The following is a 25822-nucleotide window of genomic DNA, read 5'->3' on the forward strand; positions in this document are numbered from 1 at the left end:
TAACACTCAATACATCTGGTGAACGAGACACCATAGAGGGCCATGAAAATTTGTGTCCCAGTTTTTCTTTAGACTTGTCTAAATGTTCTTTTGCAGCAATTCACAAGAAGCCAAAGGCCTTGTGTGCACCTCTCTTGGGAACAGAAACTCAGAGATACAATTCCCAGAGTTTCCTGGCAAGAGGGACTGGTTGTTAAAACTGCTTTGGGCATCGGAGCTCTCAGAAGGCAGCAGGGACCTCCTAACAACTCTCAGCACCCTTAACAAATGACTGGGAATCCATGACTGCTATAAATGTGTAGTTCCGATGCTGCAGGCTTGCAGCTCCCAACATCCCTGTCAGGATGCTGTCAGCAGCTGCCGGCTGGTTGCCCAGGACAGTATAAAGACAAGGGAAAGTTTCTTACTGTCCTTTTTTATTTCAAACTTTACAGAGAGAGGCTCTAGAACCTAGCCTCTTGGATAATGGCATTGTCCCGAGTGAATCTCCACCCCCTGCCTCTCCCACTTCCTCATTCGTCACTTCTATGGGTACTGCAATGTGTACTTTGAGCTCTTTGCTCTCCTACTTTTAAGGCTAGCCAGGTTCTGGGATATGGAGGGCCTGGAATGCTTACTGGTGACAACATGTCAGCCAGGTGTTGCTCTGGTTCTCTCATGATTTCCCAGCTTTCCCCCTCAGTTTGGTGTAGTGGTTAGGAGCGGTAGATTCGTAATCTGGGGAACCGGGTTCGCATCTCCGCTCCTCCACATGCAGCTGCTGGGTGACCTTGGACTAGTCACACTTCTTCAAGTCTCTCGGCCCCACTCACCTCACAGAGTGTTTGTTGTGGGGGAGGAAGGGAAAGGAGAATGTTAGCCGCTTTGAGACTCCTTTGGGTAGTGATAAAGTGGGATATCAAATCCAAACTCTTCTTCTTCATCATCTGCCTCTGAGCTGTGACTTCCCTCAAACCCCTGTTGTGAATCTATACTGTCTTCCTCTTCCTCCTCCCTGGAAAGGTCAGGATGTGGAGGCAGTCTCCACCATTCCTCCTCTGCCCAGTCCCTGACAACCCCTGACTGTTGGCCTAGCTGGCTGGTGCTGATGGGAGCCTGGAGTCCAGCAACTTCTGAAGGCCATAGGTTCCTCACACCTCAGTAAGTGATCCTTCCTCCTGTACTCACTCGGCAACTTTCTTTTCCCCAGGGGTGGTGTTCCCTTACCAGCCTCAACGTGGGCGCTACAAGCTCAACTTCCATGAGGCCAAGAAGACCTGCGAGGACCAGGATGCCATGATGGCCTCCTTTGAGCAGCTCTTTAAGTCCTGGATGGAGGGCCTTGACTGGTGCAATGCAGGCTGGCTGACGGATGGCACAGCCCAATACCCCATCACTGTGCCACGGGAGCCCTGTGGAGGGAAGCACATGGCCCCTGGCCTCCGGAACTACGGAGAGCGCCACAAGAACCTCCACCATTTCGACGTCTTCTGTTTCTCTTCTGCTCTGAAAGGTGAGTTGTTCTCTGCCATCGTTCACCAGGCAGGCTACTTTAAAGGAGGGATGGGAAGATGGTGGGGCTGGGCATGTCCCCTTTGGCCTGGCCGTATGTTCCCACTCTGGCGATTTCCGATTTTCTGGCCTCTTTCCATATGAACCTGCCCGGACCCTGAGATCATCTTCTGAGGCCCTCCTTCGTGTGCCGCCTCCTCGAGAGGTCCGGAAGGTGGCATCACGAAAATGGGCCTTCCCTGCAGTGGCTCCCCATCTGTGGAATGCTCTCCCCAAGGAAGTTTGCCTGGTGCCTTCATTAGACACCTTTAGCCACCAGGCAAAAACATTCCTTTGCAACCAGGCCTTTGGTTGATCTGATTTAGATCCCCTGCCCTTTTAAAATGTTTTTTTTTGGGGGGGGGCTATTGGGTTGTTGTTTTTATTTTTATTAGGTATTTTGTGGTTTTATATCTTGAATTTATTCTGTGAACTGCCCTGAGACCCCTGGGCGGTATATAAATTCAATAAATATAAATTCAATTTAATAATAATAATAATAATAATAATAATAATAATAATAATAATACTGTGATGCACCGAACATGGGACTGCCTTTGAGGACTATCGTTAGTTCAAACTACAGTCTCTAGGCCAGGCATAGGCAAACTCGGCCATTCAGATGTTTTGGGACTACAATTCCCATAATCCCCTGCCACTGGTCCTGTTAGCTAGGGATCATGGGAGTTATAGTCCCAAAAACATCTGGAGGGCCGAGTTTGCCTATGCCTGCTCTAGGCTGCTGATTGGGACTCGATCCATCTAGCTTGATTCTGTTTACTCTGACCTGCAGCCGCTCTCCTGAGTTATAGGCAATAGACCTTTCTGGCCAAGCTGGAGATGTCCTTGGTGTGGAACTTGGGACCTTTTAGATACAGCTAAACCTCTCATTCAGTTCAACATCACAAACCTTGTTATGCATCCTGCTACTCTTAGAGGCGCCCAGCCTGCAGAATCCCTACCCAAGATAAGTCTAGGTTGGCTCCCTCTCATTTGAGCTTTTAAAACCGTCACCTGGCTTTCAGCTGGGGTTGGAATTCATCTCACTCCTGTTGATTGTTTCACCCTGAGCTTCATTTTACGGTAGTTAATGGATTTGGGTAGCTTTCCTTTCGATTTTGCATTTGATGGGTTTTAATGAAATACTGTAAATGCTGTGTGCTGCGTTGAGTATGCTTTTTATTCATACTACAAAGAGCAATCATTAAAGGGAAGATGAGTTCTGGAGTCTAAATTCTCCATTTAACTCCCTGTAACTGTTCATGGACTTCGGTACTGAAAAGCACAATTTGTGTTCCCCTAGGCTGTGTTTTCTCCTCTGTGCTGTAGTTGTCTTGATAACCCTGTTCTGCATGGGCTACCAGCATGGCTCTCACAAGCAGACATGTGCTCAAAGAGGCTTACCTGACACCTTTAGGGTCCCCCCCCCCTTGTGTCAGGGACTGGACTGAGGAGGAACGGTGGGTACCATCCCCCCCTTCTCCTGAACCTTCCTGAGAACAGGAGGACAGTATAGATTTAGAACAGCGGTTTGCAGAAGGCCGTAGTTCAGAGGCTGCAGAGGGGAGAAACTGGGAAATTTTGGAAAAGGAACAGCAAGAAGAAGCAGCACAAGGGGAGAGACAGCTGACTGTAATGGCTTGGGTCTCCCACAGACGCGAGACACCGGCAGTAATTATCTCAGGTTTATTGCTCACACACATAAATCACTCCGGAGCTCCTTCACTCCGTGTCTGACTCCAAGTTTGCAGTTGCTGAGTCTAAACTTCGCCCTTTCCTCTTCTTCCAACAGGGGAAAAACCCTTTCGCTTCCGCTCTTTCCCCCTCCTCTCACTGACCTTTTCGTGCCTTCGAGTTTTTGGGCTAGCTATTCTCGGCCTCTCCCCTTCTGTCTCTGAGCTAAGATTGGTATTTGGATCTTTGCTATCTGCTGCCTGCTCTCTGTTCTCTGAAGCTATGCCACTCGGCTGCCACTCCTCTCTCTCATATTCCAGCTCACATTCCAGTGTCCTTATCTCCCTTTGCCTGCTTTGATTCCCAGCCTCTGTCAGCTCTGGAATGAAGCTGACACTGACAGACTCAATGTCTTTGGAAAGCATTCCTGATTCCCCCTTTCCCAGGACCAGGCGGGCCTTGAGAGTAGGAGAACAGAGAGCTCAGAAGCAGAAAGCTCAGATTAGCCAACGCAGGGGTGACGTATAATAGAGACATAGGGGGTGGGACTTTATTCGCCATTATTAGGGAAGACTGCATTCCTTCGTCTCTTCCTGCGAATATTAATAAATTACGTGGTAAGAACTTTTAATTGTTTCTCTGCTTCTTGGCAGCTACCGTGGGAGGGATCAGATTCTCCATAGCTATAATTAGGCTTGAAAGAAGCAGAATCTTCTCTCCACAATATAATCTCCAAGAAAGAACAACATCCTTCTAAACTCCCCAATTAGGCTAGCAAAAAGCTAAGGCTAAAGGGTAACTAGGGAGTAGGGAAGGGAAGAAGAGGAGGAGTAAGAGCGTATTTTTATTTGTTTGTTTTTATTTATTACATTTATATATCACTTTCCCAAGGATCTCAAGGTGATGTACATGGTTCCCATCTTCCCCATTTCATCCTCACAACAGCCCTGTGAGGTAGGTTAGGCTAAGAGATGGTGGCCGGCCCAAGGTCACCCAGTGAGTGGAGATTCGAACCCTGCTCTCCTAGGTCCTAGTCCAACATGCTAACCATTAGGCCACGCTGGCGTATGTCCTTGTGGTGCATGGGGGTGTGTGCTTTGTGTAGTGTGGTGCATGCATGGTTGTAGCACATGTATAGCGCCCACAACATTTTCTCTGGCTTGCAAAAGACTGGTGACTCCTGCTTTACCATATGATGATGATGATAATAATAATAATAATAATAATAATAATAATAATAATAATAATAATGATAATAATTTATTATTTATACCCCCGCCCATCTGGCTGGGTTTCCCCAGCCACTCTGGGCGGCTTCCAAAAGAATATTAAAATACTGTGATACATCAAACATTAAAAGCTTCCCTAAACAGGGCTGCCTTCTAAAAGTCTGGTAGTTGTTGTTCTCTTTGACATCTGGTGGGAGGGCGTTCCACAGGGAGGGCGCCACTACCGAGAAGGCGCTCTGCCTGGTTCCCTGTAACTTGGCTTCTCGCAGTGAGGGAACCGCCAGAAGGCCCTCGGTGCTGGACCTCAGTGTCCGGGTAGAACGACCATTGTTTGGGGTCTGCAAACCCAAGGTGATAGCCAATGCTAGTCCTAAAGGTAAAGGTAAAGGGACCCCTGGCTATTAGGTCCAGTCGTGAACAACTCTGGGGTTGCGGCTCTCTTCTTGCTTTATTGGCCAAGGGAGCTGGCGTACAGCTTCTGGGTCATGTGGTCAGCAGGATTAAGCCGCTTCTGGCAAACCAGAGCAGCGCATGGAAACACCGTTTACCTTCCTGCTGGAGCGGTACCTATTTATCTACTTGCACTTCATACTTTTGAACTGCTGGGTTGGCAGGAGCAGGGACTGAGCAATGGGAGCTCACCCCGTCGTGGGGATTCGAACCGCCGACCTTCTGATCGGCAAGCCCTAGGCTCTGTGGTTTAACCCACAGCACCACCCGTGTCCCTATGCTAGTCCTAGAGGACTAAAGAAATTCATGGAGGAGAGGGCTATCGATGGCGACTAGCCATGTTGGATATGCTCTGGCTCCACAGTCGGAAGCAGCGATGCTTCTGAATGCCGGCTGCTGGAACCCACAGGAAGGGAGAGGACTTTGTGCTTGGGGTCATGCTTGTGGCATCTGCTTGGCCATTGCAAGAAGAGGATGCTGGACTAGATGGACCATTGGCCTGCCCCAACAGCCTTCTTACATAGTCAGATTAGACCCACTGAAATGAATGAACCCAGGGTGGTCATCCTCATTAACTTCAATGAGTCATTTCTGAGCAGGACTTAGCATTCAGTATAACCCAAATAAACTAAACAGGGAATAAAGAGCGGGACATGTATCTGTAAGTGGATCTCTTTTGGGATTTTCCTGCATTGCTCCATAACTCTTTCTCTGCCCCCTTCCCAACAGGAACGGTTTACTATCTCTCTGGCCGCGAGCAGCTCACCTTGGAGGAAGCCAAGCAAGCATGCCAGGACGATGGGGCTGAGATTGCCAAGGTGGGCCAACTTTATTCAGCATGGAAGCTCTCTAATTTGGACCGTTGTGATGCCGGCTGGTTGGCTGATGCTAGTGTGCGCTACCCCATCACTTCGCCCCGGCCTAACTGTGGTCCCCCGGAACCTGGGGTCAGAAGCTTTGGCTTCCCCAAAGTTGGCAAGTTTGGAGTCTACTGTTACAAGATGAGCTGAAGGAAGGCCAATGTATGGACACTGTGCACCAATGGACAATATCCTTCTGTTGCCCACCTAGAGTTTATTATTTAAAGGGCCAGTCTCGGGGGGCAGTTTTAATTGTATGTTTTATTTTTTGTGTGTCTCTTGGGCCTTGGTTTTTTTTATTTTTACATTTTTGTAACAAAAGGGGAGGAATGCTGCACAGCCCCACAGAATAGCCTTGGAGTGGACTTGGTGCTGATTTTAAGATTCTTCCACTTCCATTGCCCGTCTAATCCAGTGGTAGAGAAACCCCTCCTGAGTTTTAGTGTTGTTTTTCTGTCTGGTCATCTGATTTCTGGAATGGGCTCAGGCTGAGATCTATGGATGAGATTGCAAAACTGTCTTGTGCTCAGCTGGGTCTGTACTGTGGTCACTGCATCTTGCCAAAGGATTCCCAGTCCCGATGGGAGGTTCCCAGTAGTTACTAGAATAAGGTCTCCTCACCCCACATTGGCTTTGCCTCCTAGTAAATCCAGTGTTTACAGATTAGGATGGGGTGGGGAAACTCTCCAGCCTGAGGGCTATGTTCACCCCTGGGCAACCTCTTGTCAGTGCCATGAAGAGCCAGAAGGAAAATATAGCTTTGTACAGTACACCTGTTTCTACATATGCCCCTTTCTGTCTTCGTTCCAGAGAAGCAAGAGATGTCATCAGAGTTCAGTGACACATTCCAGCAAGGCAAAAACACTCGAGGGCGTGAAACAAGGCTGGGAAGGGGTGTGGCTTAGAGAGAGGGGTGTGGCCTGACAAGAGGGGTGGGGCCATGAAAGGGACTGACTTCTGAGTAAGCATGCCTAGAATCAGAGCAACATCAGGAGGGTCACAGGAGTCTACCTCTGCAGGTTGGAAATAAACACACACACACACACACACACAAACACACACACACACACACACACAAGTAGGACCTCTGGCAAGGGGTTCTTCCCCCGTAGCAAGGTCCTGATCCTGCTGGTCATGCTGGTGCCTACTTTTGTTCAAAGAAAGAAAGCAGGATGCCTGAATATAGTATTTCAGTTAATGTCCCTTTTGGGGGGGGGCCTGTAGAGCATACTAGTGGGACCTGCAGCAAAACGTTGCAGTGTATCTTCACTTTGTAGGAATGTTCTAGTTCTTGTTGGCTAGCCATGCCCCCCTCCCACGTCACAGGCACATAGGGAACTGCCTTTATACCCTTACGTGAAACTACCTTGCCACTATTACGGAAAGCTCTCTAAGTTACCATACTTTGGCATCTGTGTGCTCTATTCTTGTGTGTCCCTCACCTTTTGGTTTTGCTGTTCAAACTTGGGGGTTTCTCGGACGTTTGCGAATAAAACCCTTAAGAAAACTACCCAAGGAATTTGTGGGAGATTGTTGCACTTTGTGTGTGTGTGTGTGTGTGTGTGTGTGTGTGTGTGTGTGTGTAGGGGAGTGGCTCCCTGATTTGGAGGATCTGTTCAACAAACACTAAACAATTTTTTCAGGGGGTGAGTGGAAGCTGCCAGATCTGGAAGTCCTCTTTCTACTGTTAGGGAAAGCTTTCGTAGCCGAAATAACACACACCAGTGAATGTATGCATCTGTGTGTGAAAGGGCGAGGGCGAGAGGGAGAGAACGAACATCTGGGATAGAAAGGGGTTTTTGAAAAGCGAAATGTATCAAGGAATGGGGCGGGGGAGGAAGAACAGGAAGGAAATAGCGGTGTGGGGGTGTGGGTGCACATGCACGCGAGAGAGGCTACGAGCCTGGTGGAAGGCGCCCTGAATGAATTGCATTCATGTAGGCGCCAACAATTTAATCAGAAGCCCATGCTTACCTTTGCACAGCATATCAAAGAACTCTCTGCTTAAATATTTAATTAAAATTCAGCTCCCAACTCATGTAATGAATTCTAAAAAGTTTGCCGCAGTTTGTTTGCCTCCTCCTTCTCTGTTAATAATGAAGCAAGCCTGACAGGGACATGTAAGTAATGAGCTGTGCAAAGACACAATGATGCTTAAGGCAGACAACCCAATGGGCACACTGCTCTTTTTGTTCATTCATGTGGCGCACATGGGCCATAGACTCTGATGGAACCCCGAAAGAGGCAGCTGAGATAGCTGAGATGCACGTTTCCTTTATGGTAAGGTAAAAAAAGGTAAAGGACCCCTGGACAGTTAAGTCCAGTCAAAGGCGACTCTGGGGTTGCGGCGCTCATCTTGCTTTCAGGAGCTGGCGTTTGTGGCCATGTGGCCAGCATGACTAAACTGCTTTTGGTGTGATGGAACACCGTGACAGAAACCAGAGCGCACAGAAATGCCGTTTACCTTCCCCCTGCAGCAGTACCTATTTATCTACAGTGGTACCTTGGGTTAAGTACTTAATTCATTCCGGAGGTCCATTCTTAACCTGAAACTGTTCTTAACCTGAAGACCACTTTAGCTAATGGGGACTCCCGCTGCTGCCGCGCCACCGGAGCACAATTTCTGTTCTCATTCTGAAGCAAAGTTCTTAACCCGAGGTACTATTTCTGGGTTAGCGGAGTCTGTAACCTGAAGCGTATGTAACCTGAAGCATATGTAACCCGAGGTACCACTGTACTTGCACTGGGACGGAGGTGGCACTGTGGTCTACACCACTGAGCCTCTTGGGCTTGCTGATCAGAAGGTTGACGGTTCGAATCCCCGTGATGGGGTGAGCTCCCGTTGCTCTGTCCCAGCTTCTGCCAACCTAACAGTTTCCATTCTGACAGAGCTAGGAATGCAGGAATCTGTCAATTTTGGTTTCTCTCTGTTTCTCCTTTTTCAATTATCACATTAGTTTGAATTAAAAAGAAAAAAGATCCTCATGAAAATTCACCAGCATTTTACTGCGAATTTCTGTGAATTTCTCCTAATACCCACATTTTTCTATGTAATTTTGCAAAGCAATTTCCCACAATACAATGCACGTCTCTATGTTCCTGTCACTAATATATGCCTTTTAAAGCATGTATTACCCTAGTGTATACATTTTTGGACACATTGCTTGACTGGAGACCTGCGTTGCAAAATTCATGCAGATTTTGAGGGATGGCTTTCTGCATTGCTTTGGAAGCTGCAAATTTGGTAGGAGTGCCATTAAATGTACACTGAATCACATTTGTCCCCCCAAAAGATAGCAGGAGACTGCTTTGGGCAGTTACAAAAGTTGGGGAAACAGCAAAGGCCCAACTGAACTGCTTAGGACAGTACAGTGGTACCTCGGGTTAAGTACTTAATTCATTCCGGAGGTCTGTACTTAACCTGAAACTGTTCTTAACCTGAAGACCACTTTAGGTAATGGGGCCTCCTGCTGCCGCCGTGCCGCCGGAGCACGATTTCTGTTCTCATTCTGAAGCAAAGTTCTTAACCTGAAGCACTATTTCTGGGTTAGCGGAGTCTGTAACCTGAAGCGTATGTAACCCGAGGTACCACTGTACTTATGACATCTGCTGTGCTTGAACAGACAATATGCCTGTATGTTTGCCCATCTCAATACAGGGTCATATCTCAGCAGCAGATCACTTATTTTGCCTGAAGGAGGATCTAAGATTATTCCCTGACACCTCCAGTTACTTATTCATTTCACATTTATTTGCTTATGCATTTATGAATCACCTTTCATATAAATTTTGAGATGATATGCAATAAAACAACTAAAATAGGTTAAAAAAGCAGTACGACTAAACACAACTCCTATCAGACTCCCAGTCAGCATGCCCAGTGGTCTGGAATGGTGTGAGTTGTAGTCTAGCTACATGTGCCTGATCCCTCATGTAAGGGGTTAAAAAGCCCCAGGAAGGAAGTCACATGAAGCACATCTTCCTGGGATCCTGGAGAGCAGCTGCCAGTCTGAGTAGGCAGTACTGAGCTCAGTGGAGAATTATTCTGACCTGACGAAAGGCAGCTTCCTGTTTTCCTGCAGAGCAGCCCTGCATTGCTTGAGGCTGGGAGTGATTGTAGTCTATACTGGATGCCTTTGCCTTGGCCTGATCAATACATAACTTTCTTTACAGTCCCTAAACTCCACCACTGTGCTTTTGACATAACCCCTTTGATCTGTAACGTGGCTTCTGATCTGCGACGATGTGTGCACAAGTGTTCCCAAATGCACACACACAGAACACACACACACACACAGCATGCAACCAGCACCTCCGCAAGGGTAAAATACAACAAACTTTTATTTTACAGGGTTCACAACAGCGCCGATAGCTGTTTTAATTTTGAATCTTGCATTTTATGCATAAGAGTTAAACACCCCCCACCCCTGGAAAAAAAAAAGGAGGGAAGAAGGAAGAAGAAAATATTCTGGGTTGGGTTTCTTCCTACCTCTCTCTTTTTTTTTTTTGCTTTTTACAGAAAACAAAAAAATCAGGCAAGCTCTTCTTTGCTTCATTCCACATCCCACCCCCAGACCATTCCCACCCCCCCACTTTGAAAACAGAACACACATCAAAAGCCAGGCTCGTACCAGCATCCTTGAGACATTGGCGAGTCCATTTAAATTATTGTAAAAATGACCAGTTTTCTCTTTGTTCTCAATAATTATTACCATTATGCTTTTAAAAATATATATATAAATAGATGCAAGGAACTCAGGTGCCCGGCACGGTCCCCCTTGAGAGAGCGCCATCTCAGGATGGGAGCTGCTTTTCCATATGTCCTGGTGGGGGGTAGGAAACAGCCGTGGTGGGGGGACACAGGCTTATGAAGTTGCGTTATAGATATATTTCTATGTCCTCTACTTGCATCTTTAAGATGCACTTAGGAAAGCAGGGAGAAGACGGCCGAAGAAACAAACCCATGATGTTGTCAGCTGAGTGACTCTGTAGCTCAAATTATACGCAGGCCAGAGGGGGCTCAGCCCCCTTACCGTTTTGTGCCAGCTCCTGAACACCTGGTTTTTTTTTTGTTGTTTTTTAGAAAGCTATGGCAAGCGGGGTGGGATGTTTGTATCGCGATTTGGCTAAAAGTAGAGAAATTCAAGGATGGACTTTGTAGACTTCACGAAGGACGCCACAACCTTCCTGCCCCCCTCTGCATAATTCAAGCATTACTCTGACAGGGGAAATAAGCCAATGAAATGACTGGCAGCAGATTCGGAACAAACAGAGGGAAGTGAAACCCACCTCACAAGGTTGTTGTGAGGATAAAACGGCATGGACCCTCGTCCGCTATCCTGAGCTGCTTAGTAAAGGTAAAGGGACCCCTGACCATTAGGTCCAGTCGTGACCGACTCTGGGGTTGCGGCGCTCATCTCGCTTTATTGGCCGAGGGAGCCGGCGTACGGCTTCCGGGTCATGTGGCCAGCATGACTAAGCCGCTTCTGGCGAGCCAGAGCAGTGCACGGAAATGCCGTTTACCTTCCCGCCGGAGTGGTACCTATTTATCTACTTGCACTTTGACGTGCTTTCGAACTGCTAGGTTGGCAGGAGCAGGGACCGAGCAATGGGAGCTCACCCCGTCGCGGGGATTCGAACCGCCGACCTTCTGATCGGCAAGTCCTAGGCTCTGTGGTTTAACCCACAGTGCCACCCATGTCCCTTGAGCTGCTTAGAGAAAGGGGTTAAATGTGAAGTAGCCATTGTCTGTATCCCGTGTTCTCGGTCCCAGTGCAAGGGCGAGCTTTAATTCAGCACAACCGGGTTAGCTCAGATAGCAGGGCATAAGACTCTTAATCTCAGGGTCATGGATTTGAGCCCCACATTGGGCAAAGGATTCCTGTGCTGCATGGGGTTGGATTAGATGGTGTCCCTTCCAACTCTGTATGTCTTCCACTGCAGGAAACAGTTGCACAACCAGAAACTCAATTGTGCAACAGATTGCACAATCTATTGTGCAGCAAAGCTACCAGCCACTTGCTGGTGCATTCTCTCGCACAACACAACGTCCTGCTGGGACAAAACATTTCTCCAGAGGAACAAGTTGGTCACTAATTGGCTTTAATTTAGCTCTGCATTGGATACTGCCTCACATATTTGCATGAAGAGATGCATATCATTCATGGACCTGCTCATCATCCAGAATAAATTTGACTAAAAGCTTTGGGTATTATTTCCCCCACTTTTTTATTAGATTAGACAGTTTTATGGGGCAGATGACAATCATGGTAGCTAAAAACGAGGGGGAGCCTCAATAGGCAGAGGAAGTCTATCTTTGGTTACCGATGCTGAGGATGCTATCATGCTTTGAACTGAAGGGCCATGGCTCAGTGGGAGAACATATGCTTTGAGTGCAGAAGGCCCCAGTTTCAATCCCTCGCATCTCCATGTAGGGCTGGGGAAAGCCCTGGGCTGAAATCTTCGAAAGCTGTTCCTGCCAGTCAGTGTAGACCAGCCTAGATAGCTCAGTTGGTTAGAGCATGGTGCTGATAATGTCAAGGTTGCAAGATCAATCCCTTTATGGGACAGGGGGTTGGATCAAGATGATCCTTAGGGTCCCTTTCAGCTCTATGATTCTATGCTTGTACCAGAGTTTCCCAAACTTGGGTCTCCAGCTGCTGTTGAACTACTACTTGGGTCTCCAGCTGCTGTTGAACTAGCTGGACCAGTGGTCAGGGATGATGGGAATCGTAGTACCCAAAACAGCTAGAGACCCAAGTTTGGGTAACTCTGATATAGACAATGCTGTGCTTGATGGACCTATGGCCCACCTGGGTACGACAGCTTCCTGTGCCCTGCTTAAGAACTTCGCAACAGCATTTGACTTGAGCTAGGAAGCTAATACAGATGACCACTGACCAACATGGTAACTGACCACAAGTTGCACCTCTGTAACTTCTTGTCAAGTATTGTTTCAACTACACTTTTCTTTCAACAAATTTCTGGGGAACAAAGAGTGTGGCCCAATGATCAGCACCTGACAGGATGATACAGACGAGCAGCTTACAAAGTGGTTACATTCATTCACACAGCGGCTGAAAACAGATATTGCCTCTGTGCATTCAGAATGTTGGGACTTGAGGGAGAATCTCTGGAACGACCCACTAAGGTTGATTCATAGGTGTATATATGAAGCTGGCTTGCCGATTGTCAGTAACAAGACCTGAATTTTGTTGCTCCAGTCATTTACTCTCTCATTTCCTTCACACAACTTTAGAGATAAAATAAAATAAAATTGGAGGGGAGGAGAAATTGGCCGAGAGTAGCTGGAAACTGACAAGAACTAACACAGCCTCAGAGGTCCAGCTTTTAACTCTGCCCTTTGTTCTTTATATGAATGCCACTCTGGCTGGTCTGATGTTCTGGTTAATTTCAGCCTCCACACATTATTTTACATTTTGCATTTATTTAAAAGAACTGACATTTCCAAACGAGCAATGGCTGTTTCCCCCACCTCCCTGGGAGAGGCGGAAAACCTCTTTTTCATTCCTTTCTCATTGAAAAGATTCAGCCCATTTGATCTCTCTCTCTGTCTCTCTCTCTCTCTCTCTCTCTCTCTCTCTCGATTTACACATTCCCAGTGGCTCCCTCTGAACCCTACAAGGCAAGCTGCAACAGTGGGAAGAAGCAGAGTGGGGCAGGGAAGGAGAAACACAACAGCTTACAAAAGAAAAAGAAAAAGAGAGAGTCTTGTCCACCCTGCAGATTAAATAATTACATGGCCTGTGAATAAAACCAGGACCTCCCCCACAAAAAAATAGCAAATCTTCTTTATTATTTAACTTAACCCTCACCCTCTTGCGACCCTCTCCATCCCCTTCCCCGAAAAGGCACAAAGATAATTGGATCCAGACGGTTAGTAAAAAAAAAAGCAAAAAGCTTTTGCTTTGCTGTTTTGCAAAAGTTTCTCTCTCTGTCTCTCTCTTTTTACATATGCACAAGGTGGATTTTTCTTTAATATATTTTTCCCCTTATATAACAACAACAAAAAAGCAACAAGAAGAAATCGAATCTGTTAATATAACTGTTCCATAAAATCTCTCTCTCTCTCTTATCTCCTCTCTCTGTCTCTTCTTTAATGGGTGGGTCTCTGCGCCATTCCTCCATTGGTCCTTGATCGAGTCCTTGCGCTCCTCTTATGTAGTCTGTGCTTGTAGGTGGAGGCTGTGGGAGGGGAAGAAGAAGGAGAAGAAGAAGAAAAGGCACCTTGTTACCTAGGGATGGAGGTTACAGAGGCCCTGTTTGTCCTCAGCTGGCTTGACCAAACGCCTCTCTCCCTCTTGCTCTCTGGAAAAACACTGCCGAGGCTGTAGCATGTTGTTTCTCTGGCTGGCCGTGCTGAACGTGCCATGGCGCCAGCATTCTCACCATAGCACAATCGGGCCTTCTCTCACCTCCGGTGCTCTGGGACCCAATGAACCGGCTGGGTGAGTTCGCCCCCTCTAGGACACTTTGTCGCAGGCTCTGTCCCTTCCACCTAACACTAAGGGGAAAGAGATTTGAGGGTGCCACAGACAACTCTGCTACTGTCCGTCGTGGCGTGGCGTGGCGTGAGGGAATAAAGTCTGCCCTTTCCAGTAACGGTTGATAGGCCGAGACATCGCCAGCCCATGAGGCAGACTCTCTTACATGGCTCCCTGTTCAAGGAGCTATAGCTGGAGAAGAGAAGAGAGCTTTCTCTTTGCGGAGGAGGAATCCAGAAAAAAATAAGCCCAAGAGATGTTGGTGCCTGAGGACAAAATTCAAAACGCCCTCTGCCCTGTAACAATTTTGTTTTTTAAAGCAAGCTACTTCATTGACAATGGGCTCCTCCAGATGGCCTTTTTTGGCCTTCTGATTTGCTGGCACAAAGTGTTCACAAAGCTAAGAGTCAGCTGAGCCACATCTGTAAAAGGTTAAGGTAAATGACCCCTGGACGGTTAAGTCCACTCAAAGGCGACTATGGGGTTGCAGCGCTCATCTTGCTTTCAGGCCGAAAGAGCCAGTGTTTGTCCACAGAAAGCTTTCTGGGTCATGTGGCCAGCAGGACTAAACCATTTCTGGTGCAATGGAACACCGTGATGAGTGCCAGAGCGCATGGAAATGCCGTTTACCTTCCTGCTGCAGTGGTACCTATTTATCTACTTGCCGGTGTGCTTTCAAACTGCTAAGTTGGCCAGAGCTGGGGCAGAGCAACAGGAGCTCACTCTGTCACGGGGATTTGAACCGCTGACCTTCTGACCAGCAAGCCCAAGAGGCTCAGTGGTTTAGACCACAGCGCCACCCATGTCATGGGTAGCCAATGTGATACCCTCCAGATGTTGGTGAACTCCAACTCCCATCTGTCCAAATCAGCATGGCCAATGGTCAGGGATGGTTTGCATTGTAGTCAACAACATCTGGCTACCTCTGATGGTGGGATGTTGGTATTTTCAACCAATGCAAGAGTGCCCCGAGACAGCCCAAGGGTCAGAGGTGGTGTGTAGGTTAAATCTGGAGAAGGGAAGGTTATTGGTTGTATTCAATGCCAGCCCAACTCAGAGCAGACCCATTAAAGTTAAACAACATAACCAACTTAGGCACATTCATTTCAATGGGTCTACTTGGAGTAAGACTTAATTGGCTACAAGCCTATATTTTCCAAACATGCCCCCAATCCTGGATCTATTTAGTATTTCTTTTCCCCAAATACTTTACATTCAGGAAGAGGGATGGGTGAATCTGTAAATTTCAGTTCTCATCTCCCCCATCTGAAGTTTGGTTTCCAGATTTCCCCAACAGTTTGTGATTTTTTTAAATAAAAAATTCATCATGAAAATGCCCAGCATTTCTCTTATATTTTGCATGCAATTCTGTCTTAATACACACATTTTTCTGCAAGCCATTTTCTCGCTATATAATGCATTTTTTGCATATCTTCAGGAAAAGGCACATTTTAATGCACATTTAGCCTAACGTGCACTTTTCCCTACTCATCACTTGGTTGGCGAACTGCATCGTAACATTAGGAGAGGTGTGGATTTCAAAGTACAGTGGTTTTGATTTGTGTATCGTGTCAGGAAGAGTGAATTAGGGAGGTCCCCATTAAAATGCAAACTGAATTTCTCCCCCATCCCTAGTCAGGATCCTTAAAGGAAAACCCATAATTAAGTTGATTCCCAAACCTTTTATTAGCCAATTGAAAGGGTGGCATGGGAGCTGCCGTCTAGCTGCCTCTCCTCTACCCCTGCAAATCTTATCCCTGCCCTCTGTCCGTTCACAAGCCAGAGAACTCAAAGACTTACAGAGAGTCTGCTGAGCACAGCATGTTGGCCAAGAAGGACTTGCCAGCTGTTGGCATCGCTATGGAATTAAGCGTCCCCCAAGCTGAATATCCAGCTGGCCCTTGTGAGCCAGCTCTGCCTGGGAGAGGGATAGACCTGGAGTCCTTGTCAGACTGAGCTTTAACTAAGAGCATCATTGTCACACATGAGGAAGCTTCAGCCAGCCTCTCCCTTGCTGTGGGTGTGAACTGTCTGATCATTCCTAATTAGGAAGAAGAAGCTAGGGAATAATACTTTGGTGTACCAGAGAGCATTCTGGTCCGGTGTAGGCACTGCATTCATGAAGGTCTTTCCAGTATAGCTGTGCATTTGCACAAAATTTGGTCATCACCCTACATCTTTCTAGTGCGATTATCTCATTGCTTTTCTAACCACAAAAAGTCCAATGAGAAAAGCGATGGGAAATTTCCCCTGGAAAGTGTGGGTCAACTACTGGCTGGCAAAGGTCGATGGACTGCATACACACGCCATCTGTCTAACTCAAATGGGAGCTGGATAAACTCTTCCAAACTCTCTGTCCCTGGGAGTTTTGAGACTGACTATTTATTGAGCATTTGTGGTGATACATTCGCACAAAACTTGCATGGAGGTTACACAGAAACACAGGAAGCTGTCTTATACCGAATCAGGATATTGGTTCGCAGTACAAATAAGATAGACCACTACATACGATCAATACAGGCTATCCGTGGCTCTTCCCAGTGCCCGTTGGGTTGACACCGGATGGTGGGCAGATGACGCTGAATGTAGCCCTGATTGCACTGGTACCGCACCATGGAGTTGATCTCGTACCGGTCTTTCTTCTTTCCGAAGTGCCTGGCGTTCTCAACCACGGGTGGGTCTTCACAGGAAACTGGTGGAGGGAAAGAAAGCCTTCAAAGTTGCTTTCAGCACAAAGCAGCTCAGTGGCTGGTGTGATGCTCCTAACCTTATTCTTCTATCATCACAAGAACTTTTAATATTAATGTGTGACACCAGATTGCTAACCGGTTGATAGGATGCCTGCTGTGTCTCTGTATGATTTACTGCTCTGGTTTTCACTTTACACCATCAGCATCCAATTTGATTGTCTAATTCTGCTCTGCCTCTCCATTGGTGTGATTGTAACATTCAGACACTCTTGATACAGATATGCAGCAGAATCAGTCACCTGAGTTCAGAGAAGGACGTCTGTCGAGGCCACTCAGTACCTGTCTCCTTACAGTCAGGAGTCATATACAGAACAGTCACTCGTTTTTCTCGCTTTTCCAGTTTTAAGTTCAGTTTCTCCACATTTAATTGTGTCCATTTTTCACAGCCCTAATGTTAATTTATACACATTCTAGTGCAAATTTTTTCTAATACACACACACACACACACACACACACACAATTTTGTATGCAATCTTGCATACAAATAGCTTACACATTTCTGCAAAACAATATCTCCCTAATTTAACACACTTTTGTATGTCCTTTTCACAAATATATGTGTGCATATATTTATGCACATTACTTGGCTGGAGAAGTAAATTGCAGAATTCAGGTACAGTAAGTGCAAATTTCAAAGGATGGTTGCACTTTGGCTCCCACGTTCTTTTGAAAACTGCAAATTTGGTAAATTCTCCTTTAGAGGCACACAGAATTGAGCTCCTCCTCCATCCCTGCTCACTTAGCAGTGCAGGAGGATGTTCTGAGTGCAGAGAGTTCTTCTGCTTACACAACCTGAAAGCACATCTTTTTGAAGGTTAAGAGTGAAGCAAATGTTGAAGTTTGGTTCAGGAAAAAAGTGTGCTTCAATATTTATTTTTTAAAAATGGGGTTGGGGAACTAGGTTAGAAACAGAGATCTTGGGGGATTTGCAAGTATGAGATGCTGGTCCCGTCCTTAAAATGCCGTTGGTGTTCTCTGCACTTATTGGGCTCAGGAGCAGATTCTCTGAAAATTTATCCTTGCTCTGACTTTTGGTTCCATGCAGGAATGGGGATTCCATACTAAAGCCTTTGTTCGCTGTTTGGTCTATGAGACCTTCAGACGCCAAGGTTGCTAAGAGCCTTCTGTTGCCTGGTCCATGAGCCAGGCTTAGTGGCTGCAGAGGGCCATCTCTTTTTTTAATGTGGCAGGCAGGATTAGAGCTATAAACAACTGGTTAACTAGCATCTAGAGAAGTGGGGGGAATCTGATTCAGGCCACATTTAAAGGTAAACTACTTAATTTTCACTTCCTGAAACAACGTGCAAAGTGGAACTCAGCCGAACTTTGAAATTCACACACCTATGAATTTTGCAACGCAGTTCTCCAACACAAAACACACTTTAACTCTGAGTAGGTCACTTCCACCTAGAGCAGCTTTATCCAAGAAAAGAAAGCCCTGGCAGATTTCTGCCATTTGAGGGACTGAATGGTCCAATCGCACAATACGTTTCCTGCCCTCCGACTTCTCTTGTGTGAGTCACTGACCCTATGAGGAAAATTTACCGTATTTTTCGCTCTATAAGATGCACCTTTCCCCTCCTAAAAAGTAAGGGGAAATGTGTGTGCGTCTTATGGAGCGGATGCAGGCGGGAGGCTCTGCGCTCCCTTTAAAGAGCCGCACACACACTCCGTGCTCTTTAAAGGGAGTGCTGCTCTTGGGGGAGCCTTAGCCAAGCACAGCCTTTCACGGGCAGGGGATAAAGGCTCCCCTTGCCCGGGAGAGGCTGTGTGCAGCCAAGCAAGAAGCCAGGACAGCGAGCGGGATCGCTGCGTTGCAATCCCGCTGGCTGTTCTGGCTTAGCCGCGGGAAGCCTCCGCAGGGCACGGGGAGCCTTCATCCCCATGCCCTGCGGAGGCTTTGCGGGGCTATCCAAAAGCCAGAACAGCTAGAGGATATCCCTGGCTTTTGTGGAAGATGCTCAGGATGCTTTGTGTTGCTTTTTATTTCTTGTTTTCCTCACCTAAAAACTAGGTGCGTCTTATGGCCCGGTGCATCTAATACAGTGAAAAATACGGTAATTCAGGAAAGGGGAACATGTGGCTGATGTTGCTAGACTGCTGCCCCACCCCCTTGGAAATTAGCCTTAAAATTGCTTCAAAGGGGCTGATGGAAGCTGAAATCTAATTGCATCTGGGGTTGGAAACACGTTTCCCATACCTGATTTAATTACTAAAATTCTTTCGCACGGTAGACTTGCAGATCTCCCAAGTCACACACATGACTGCAGGTGCGGCGAACCTTTGGCTCCCTAGATGTTGTGGAATTACAACTCCCGTCACCCTTGGTCATTGGCCATGTTTGCTGGGGAACTGTTGGAAATTGGAGTTCAGCAACCTCTGGATGGCCAAAGGTTTCTCCACACCTGTACAAATGCCCTTGGGAGGAGTTGCTATCTCGTCCTTCCTTGTCCCATAGGTCTCTCGCTGCCAGGAATCCAGCCTTACCTGTTCCTTTCTTGCACGTGAATGGGAGATGGTAGTTGCAGGGGACGTCGTTCCACTCTCCCTTCTCATGCCAGATCATTACAACACAATCTTCTCCTTTGGCAAAGAAATTATCGGGTTGGTTGGGCCGCCAGTTCTCGTATTGCTGCGAGAGATGAGAACAAAGCTGGTATTGGAACTTAGACAGCGAAGACAGTTGGGGAGGCTTTTCCTTAGGGTCTAATAAGACCCAATGGTGGAGAAAATGGCCATCAGATCACCCATTTTTGTTTTGTTTTTGCAGGGTCCCCCAAGTGAGGGTGGGACCATAATCCTGAAAAGTGAGGGGCTTATTGTCCCCAGACTTTTCTGCTCTAAATTCACACCCACTCCTTCAAAGTCGTTATTTGCTCTGCAGGCAGTGGAATCCGGCCCAGCCGGGCAAATGAGGCATTGTTACACCAGCCTCTGTCTGGCTTTAGCCAGCCCCACCTGCCTGCCTTCTTATTACCATTCCATAGGCTGGCACTGCCTGCCAGGTTCCTTACCCTTAGTTTTGATGTTGCTCCTTGTAGAAGGGAAGGGGACAAAATGAAGATTAGTTGCTGCACCTTCTATTGTCTCTAGCGCTGCCTCTTGCTGGCTCTAGCTCCACCTACTGGTGGCCTCCCTGCCTTCCACCCTACTAGTCACAATGCGCACCAGCCACTACCACTTATTGCAGGCATAGGCAACCTTGGCTCTCCAGATGTTTTGGGACTACAATTCCCATGATCCCTAGCTAACAGGACCAGTGGTCAGGGATGATGGTAATTGCAGTCCCAAAACATCTGGAGGGCTGAGGTTGCCTATGCCTGGCTTATACCTGTATATGCCCAACTCCTTATGGGACACTTGGCAGCTCTGAAGGGCAAGTGGTCAAAGCCCCAATCAAACCTGCAGCCAGCCCTAACTCTGGTCACAAGCACACCATGTATCTAAAGCACTATGATACCACTTCAAACAGTCAGGACTTCCTCCAAAGAATTCTGGGAGCTATAGTTTGTTGTTAGGAGACTTCTATTCCCCTCACAGAGCTCCAGTTCCAAGAGTGGTTTAACAACCAATCTTTCTTTGCAGAGAACTCTGGGAATTGGAGCTCAGCGAGGAGAACAGAGGTCTCCTAACAACTGTCAGAATCCCTCAAACTACAATTACCAGTTGGGGAAGCCATGACTGTTTAAAGTGGTATCAGAGTGCTTTAAATGTGTTGTGATAATGTTGCCTCTGTCTCTTGTCCTTTCCCACTAAACAAAGAAGCCCCTTTCACTCTTGGGCACAAGGGGCAAAAATAAATAAAGCCAAGAATTGTATTTCCTTGTGAGGAAGGAAGCTCTTATGCTGAAACGTTTCGCCAGAGCCCAGGATCATTCACTGAAAACCATGTCCTTCTGGAATGTAACTCACAAGGGAGTGTCCATCAGACCAGCGGAAGTCATCCTCAACTGCTCTGTCACTAAGGCCAATCCACTGGTAGTCTTGAGCATTGTCTAGAAAGGAGAGACAGAGAGAGCATAAAGATTAGAAAGTTAGCCTGTAACTTCCTGCTGAAATCCTGCAAATTTTTACACCACAAATGTTCCACCCTTTCCTTTTGCTCTGCTTTTGTTGTGCCTGGGTGCTCTTCCAGACAGGTAAGGTAAAAAGGTAAAGGACCCCTGGACAGTTAAGTCCAGTCAAAGGCAACTATGGGGTTGTGGCTCTCATCTCTCTTTCAGGCCGAGGGTGCTGGCGTTTGTCCACAGACAGCTTTCCGGGTCATGTGGCCAGCAGGACTAAACCACTTCTGGCACAACGACACACTGTGATGGAAACCAGACCACATGGGAATGCCATTTACCTTCCTGCCACAGTGGTACCTATTTATCTACTTGCCCTGGCATGCTTTCAAACTGCTAGATTGGCAGGAGCTGGGACAGAGCAACGGGAGCTCACCCCATCACGGGGATTCGAACCTGCTGACCTTCCGGTCAGCAAGCCCAGGAGACTCAGTGGTCTAGACCACAGCGTCACCCGCAATAATATGACAACACTGGGGAAGCATCATAAAACGACAAATAAAATAGAATGATGGATGGGTGGCCCAGTATAATTCTACCACTAATGCATTAATTGACTACACCACCACCCCACAACTCCTCCACAACCAATCTGGGATGACTGCAAATTGCAACGTTTTGATTCTACTTCTAAACTCAATAGGATTTTGTAGTTTCTTGATCAGCCAATGCCACCTGTTTGGAAAGTGCAACCTGGATCTCTGGCCCTGCATACTCCTCAAATCACCACACTTACTGTTCACAAACTCCTGCTCTTCGGGAGTGATGATACTGCTCAGGTGAGACTGATGGTCTCGGCAGAGGTTCTCAGCATCCACCCATGTGTGCTTTTCTTCAAAATGCTTGTAACAGTTGCCTTGGAATTTGGTCCAGCCTGCTTCACATTCTGCCAGATCTGGAGAGAAATAAGAGGGAATGCATGTGAACAAGAAGCAAAGGTTCTTGAACAACTCAGGACCAGGTTACCTGAAATAATGCCTGCCCTATATGGATATAAAATTTACAGCATGTTATAGTTTAAGAGGAAATTATATGAAAATGATGTATTGTCGGTATCTAACACCGAGTAAAGTGACAAAATGTATAAATCTACCGTATTTTTCACTCCACAAGACACACCTTTTCCCTCCTAAAAGGTAAGGGGAAATGTGGGTGCGTCTTATGGAGCGAATGGTGCTGTGCAGAGAGGGAGAGCTGCGCAGCGCCCCTTCAGCGACGCGCCTGTCCTGGCTTCTGCCTTAGCCATGCACAGCCTTTTCGGGCAGCGGGAGCCTTCATCCCGCTGCCCTGAAGAGGCTTGGCGCAGTTATCCCAGAAGCCAGAACAGCCACACGGTATCCCAGAAGCCAGATCCCTCTTGCTGTTCTGGCTTCTGGGATTCAGAATAATTTTTTCTTGTTTTCCTCCTCCCAAACCTAGATGTGCCTTATGGTCTGGTGCATCTTATGGAGTGAAAAATACAGTAAATCAAACAAGTGTTGGAAATATAAAGAGAAAGAAGGTTCTTTTTAACATATGTGGTGGTCTTGTAGTAAGGTTACACCTTACTGGGAAATGATATACAATGAATTGAAAAGGACTTTCAAAATAACATTTGTAAAAAAACCCAGAAGCTTTTCTTTCGGGAATTATAGGGACAGAACTACCTAAATTGTACAGAAATTTATTTACAGTGGCAAGAATGCTACTTGCCCAAAAGCGGAAAGAAGCAGAAGTCCCAGCAAAGGAAGAATGGATACAGAAACTTATGGAATATGCAGAAATGGCGAAACTTACCAGAAGAAGAAGAAGAAATCATAACAAACTTTTTATAAAAGAATGGAAATGGTTTATTGAATATTTTGCAGATAAATTGCAAACAGATTGGCAGGATTATTGTAATAACCTGCAGTTTCATAAGAGTATATATATTTAAAGTAGATAATTAAATGAGCAAATGAAATGAATTTGGAGATGCAGAAGATATTAAAAAATAAATTTAAGGAACCGCAGAAAGAGGGGGAAGGAAGTCAAACTCTGAAATGTTAAATAGATTGTAAAACTAATGAAATGTATGAACTTGAAAAGTGTAAATAAAAACTAGAAGAAGAAGAAGAAGAAGAAGAAGAAGAAGAAGAAGAAGAAGAAGAAAAAGAAGAAGAAGAAGAAGAAGAAATAATACTGCCTGCCCTTGTAGAGATGTATAATATTACTCACAGCATCATACCCTACAGAATATCACAGGGCAGGGAACTAAAACAAGCATTTTTTGCCACTGTGGAATGGTCTTCTCTCTGACCTACAAGAAGCATCATCCAACAGTTGCTTCAGGTATCTTGAAAAGATGCATCCTTTTGACTCATAAGATTGGATCCTGCTCTTACTAGATTTCTGATTTTACCTGTATCTGCTTTTACCTGTTTCTTTTAGAATAATAATGCTGATTTGTAGCTTTTATGTTATTTTTGTATACCACTTAGGGATTTTCAGATATTAAGTGACTTAGAAATGCTTTTAAATACGTACACGCATATATCAAATAACTGGATATGCTTTAAAAATATGTGCACACATATTTATTTATTTATTTATTTAACAAAATTATGTATCACTTCATTGTAAATAGAACCTCTAAGTAGTTTTTCAGAAACAGAACAAAGCCAAAATGGTCAAAGAACGACAATGTTAAAAATCATGTATTAAAAAAATATCAAAAAATAAAAAATAATTAAAATAAACAGTTAAACTAAGCTAAAATTAAAATAAACAGCTAAACTAAAAATAGAAGATGATTACAACACGTAGCAGTTTCTATGTTTCTAGGTAGGCTTGCCTGAAGAATGGTTCGTTTTCAACAAGGTCTGAAAAGGTTATGGCAAATGCGCCTGACTGATGTCAATATGCAGGGAGTTCCGAAGTTTAGGTGCTGCTATACTAAAAGACTTCACAAGTGTGGAACAAGTATTATGTGGCACCTCTATTAGTGCCAGTTCTGCAGATCAAAGGAGTCAAGTGAGTGTATTTGGAATAAGGTAATCCCCTTGATTTTATTCTGTGAGACCCCTGGGTATAGGGTGGTATATAAATTCAATACAGTGGTACCTCGGGTTAAGTACTTAATTCGTTCCAGAGGTCCGTTCTTAACCTGAAACTGTTCTTAACCTGAAGCACCACTTTAGCTGCTGCTGCCATGCCGCCGGAGCCCGATTTCTGTTCTTATCCTGAAGCAAAGTTCTTAACCTGAAGCACTATTTCTGGGTTAGCAGAGTGTGTAACCTGAAGCGTATGTAACCCGAGGTACCACTGTAAATCAAATAAATAATAAAAGAAACAAACAAACTAGTCCCAAACTGTTAAGCGCTTTATATGCAGATAGCAAAAACCTTGAACTTTGCCTAATGACAAAATGGCAGCCCCATGCAAATCTCTGAGCAGGGTTTCACTCCTGAAAGCAACTGCAATTTCTGGCTACATAGGCAGAACAAGCCAGTTACCCTCAGGCAGCTGATTTTGGGCATCGTGGAAGGACAGCAAAAGGTTAGCTATTTAATTTATTATTGTTGCATTTTCACTGCCAGGCAGGGAAGAGAGGCGCTTGTGGGATTTTCTCTCTCTTCTGCTTAGGTGCCAAAATAACTTGACCAGCTTTGGGTATTATGTATGTTGACTTGGAAGGGGAGCCCATTTGCTGCTCCACCTCAGAGAAGAAAATGTCTTCTGCCCGCCATGTAGACGCCTATGTCGCACTTTGCTGTGATGCACAGTTGTCCTCTCAGACAAGAAGAGTTATTGACTTCCCTGTTATTGACTTCCCTACAGAGCTGAGCAAAATTTCGAAAGCCCATTAAAGGACACCACAGTGTGCCAAAGAGACAAGGGGAGAATGGAAGAGCCTTTTAAGACTGCCAAAATGGAGACAGGGCAACATGGTCAGTCCCTTGTATTCCAAGAAGCTGAGCTTGAGGGAGCAGGGAAGTTTTCTGAGATAAATTGTGAGCAGGTAAAGAAATCGCTGCAAGACTGTGTTAGGCCCTAAAAAAATAATAATTGGGGCCAGATTCACACCATACGTTTAAAGCACTGTGATACCACTTTAAACAGCCATGGCTTGGAGCTGTGGTCAACAGATAATACATATCTAGCTTTGTTATAAACGTAAATATGTTTTGTTTTGTGTTGTGTTGGATCACTCCAATGATCAAAAGTTGGAGAATGTTCACTATGAGGAAAGCAAAAGTGTTAGGGGCTTTTTTGTAGATTAGAAAAATGATGAATAAGAAAGGGGGAAATCACAAAATTACGAATTATATGTAGAACACCAATGGAGATAGCTTTTTCTCTCTGTTTTGTAATATTAGAAACTGGGTTAGGTAGGTGAACCTGCTTTCATGACCCTTAATCCACTGCAGTCCCCAGGGTCATTTGGTGGAAGCCATGACTGTTTAAAGTGATATGATACTGCTTTAAATGTGTGGTGCAGATGGCATCTAGGACACAGTGAGCTGGAGCAGAACTTTAGGCTGATTTAAATATGCCTAACAGGGCAGTGGAAATCCATGGAGCATATTGTAAGAAGTAGGACCCTCCTCAGAAGATTATGCTGGTCTAAACCACATAATCAGTAGATTTTGTGGTCTAAACCACAGAGCCTAGGGCTTGCTGATCAGAAGGTAAATCTCAGTAGATTATGCTGGTCTAAACCACATACCATAATCAGTAGATTATGTAGTCTAAACCACAGAGCCTAGGGCTTGCTGATCAGAAGGTTGGTGGTTTGAATC

General features: G+C 45.8%; 2 protein-coding genes across 6 annotated transcripts in view; one reads left to right on the top strand and one right to left on the bottom strand.

The window, feature by feature from the left end:
* Positions 1 to 7253, top strand: part of HAPLN3 (hyaluronan and proteoglycan link protein 3) — a 29773-nt gene extending 22520 nt beyond the window's left edge. The window contains exons 4-5 of the mRNA XM_081171264.1: positions 1190 to 1492; positions 5613 to 7253. Coding sequence (XP_081027390.1) covers positions 1190 to 1492; positions 5613 to 5893 — 584 coding nt within the window. The 3' untranslated portion in view covers positions 5894 to 7253. The remainder of the gene's footprint in view (positions 1 to 1189; positions 1493 to 5612) is intronic.
* A 3585-nt stretch (positions 7254 to 10838) lies between these two features.
* Positions 10839 to 25822, bottom strand: part of ACAN (aggrecan) — an 83901-nt gene continuing 68917 nt past the window's right edge. For all 5 annotated transcript variants that reach the window (XM_081170998.1, XM_081171000.1, XM_081170996.1 and 2 more), the window contains 5 exons: positions 21799 to 21957; positions 20911 to 20993; positions 19486 to 19630; positions 16757 to 16939; positions 10839 to 13948 (listed from right to left, as the gene is read on the bottom strand). In XM_081170998.1, the coding sequence (XP_081027124.1) occupies positions 13860 to 13948; positions 16757 to 16939; positions 19486 to 19630; positions 20911 to 20993; positions 21799 to 21957 (659 nt within the window). In that variant the 3' untranslated portion in view covers positions 10839 to 13859. The remainder of the gene's footprint in view (positions 13949 to 16756; positions 16940 to 19485; positions 19631 to 20910; positions 20994 to 21798; positions 21958 to 25822) is intronic.

This window comes from Podarcis bocagei (assembly GCF_964188305.1).
Source record: "Podarcis bocagei genome assembly, chromosome: 14".
NCBI lineage: Eukaryota > Metazoa > Chordata > Lepidosauria > Squamata > Lacertidae > Podarcis > Podarcis bocagei.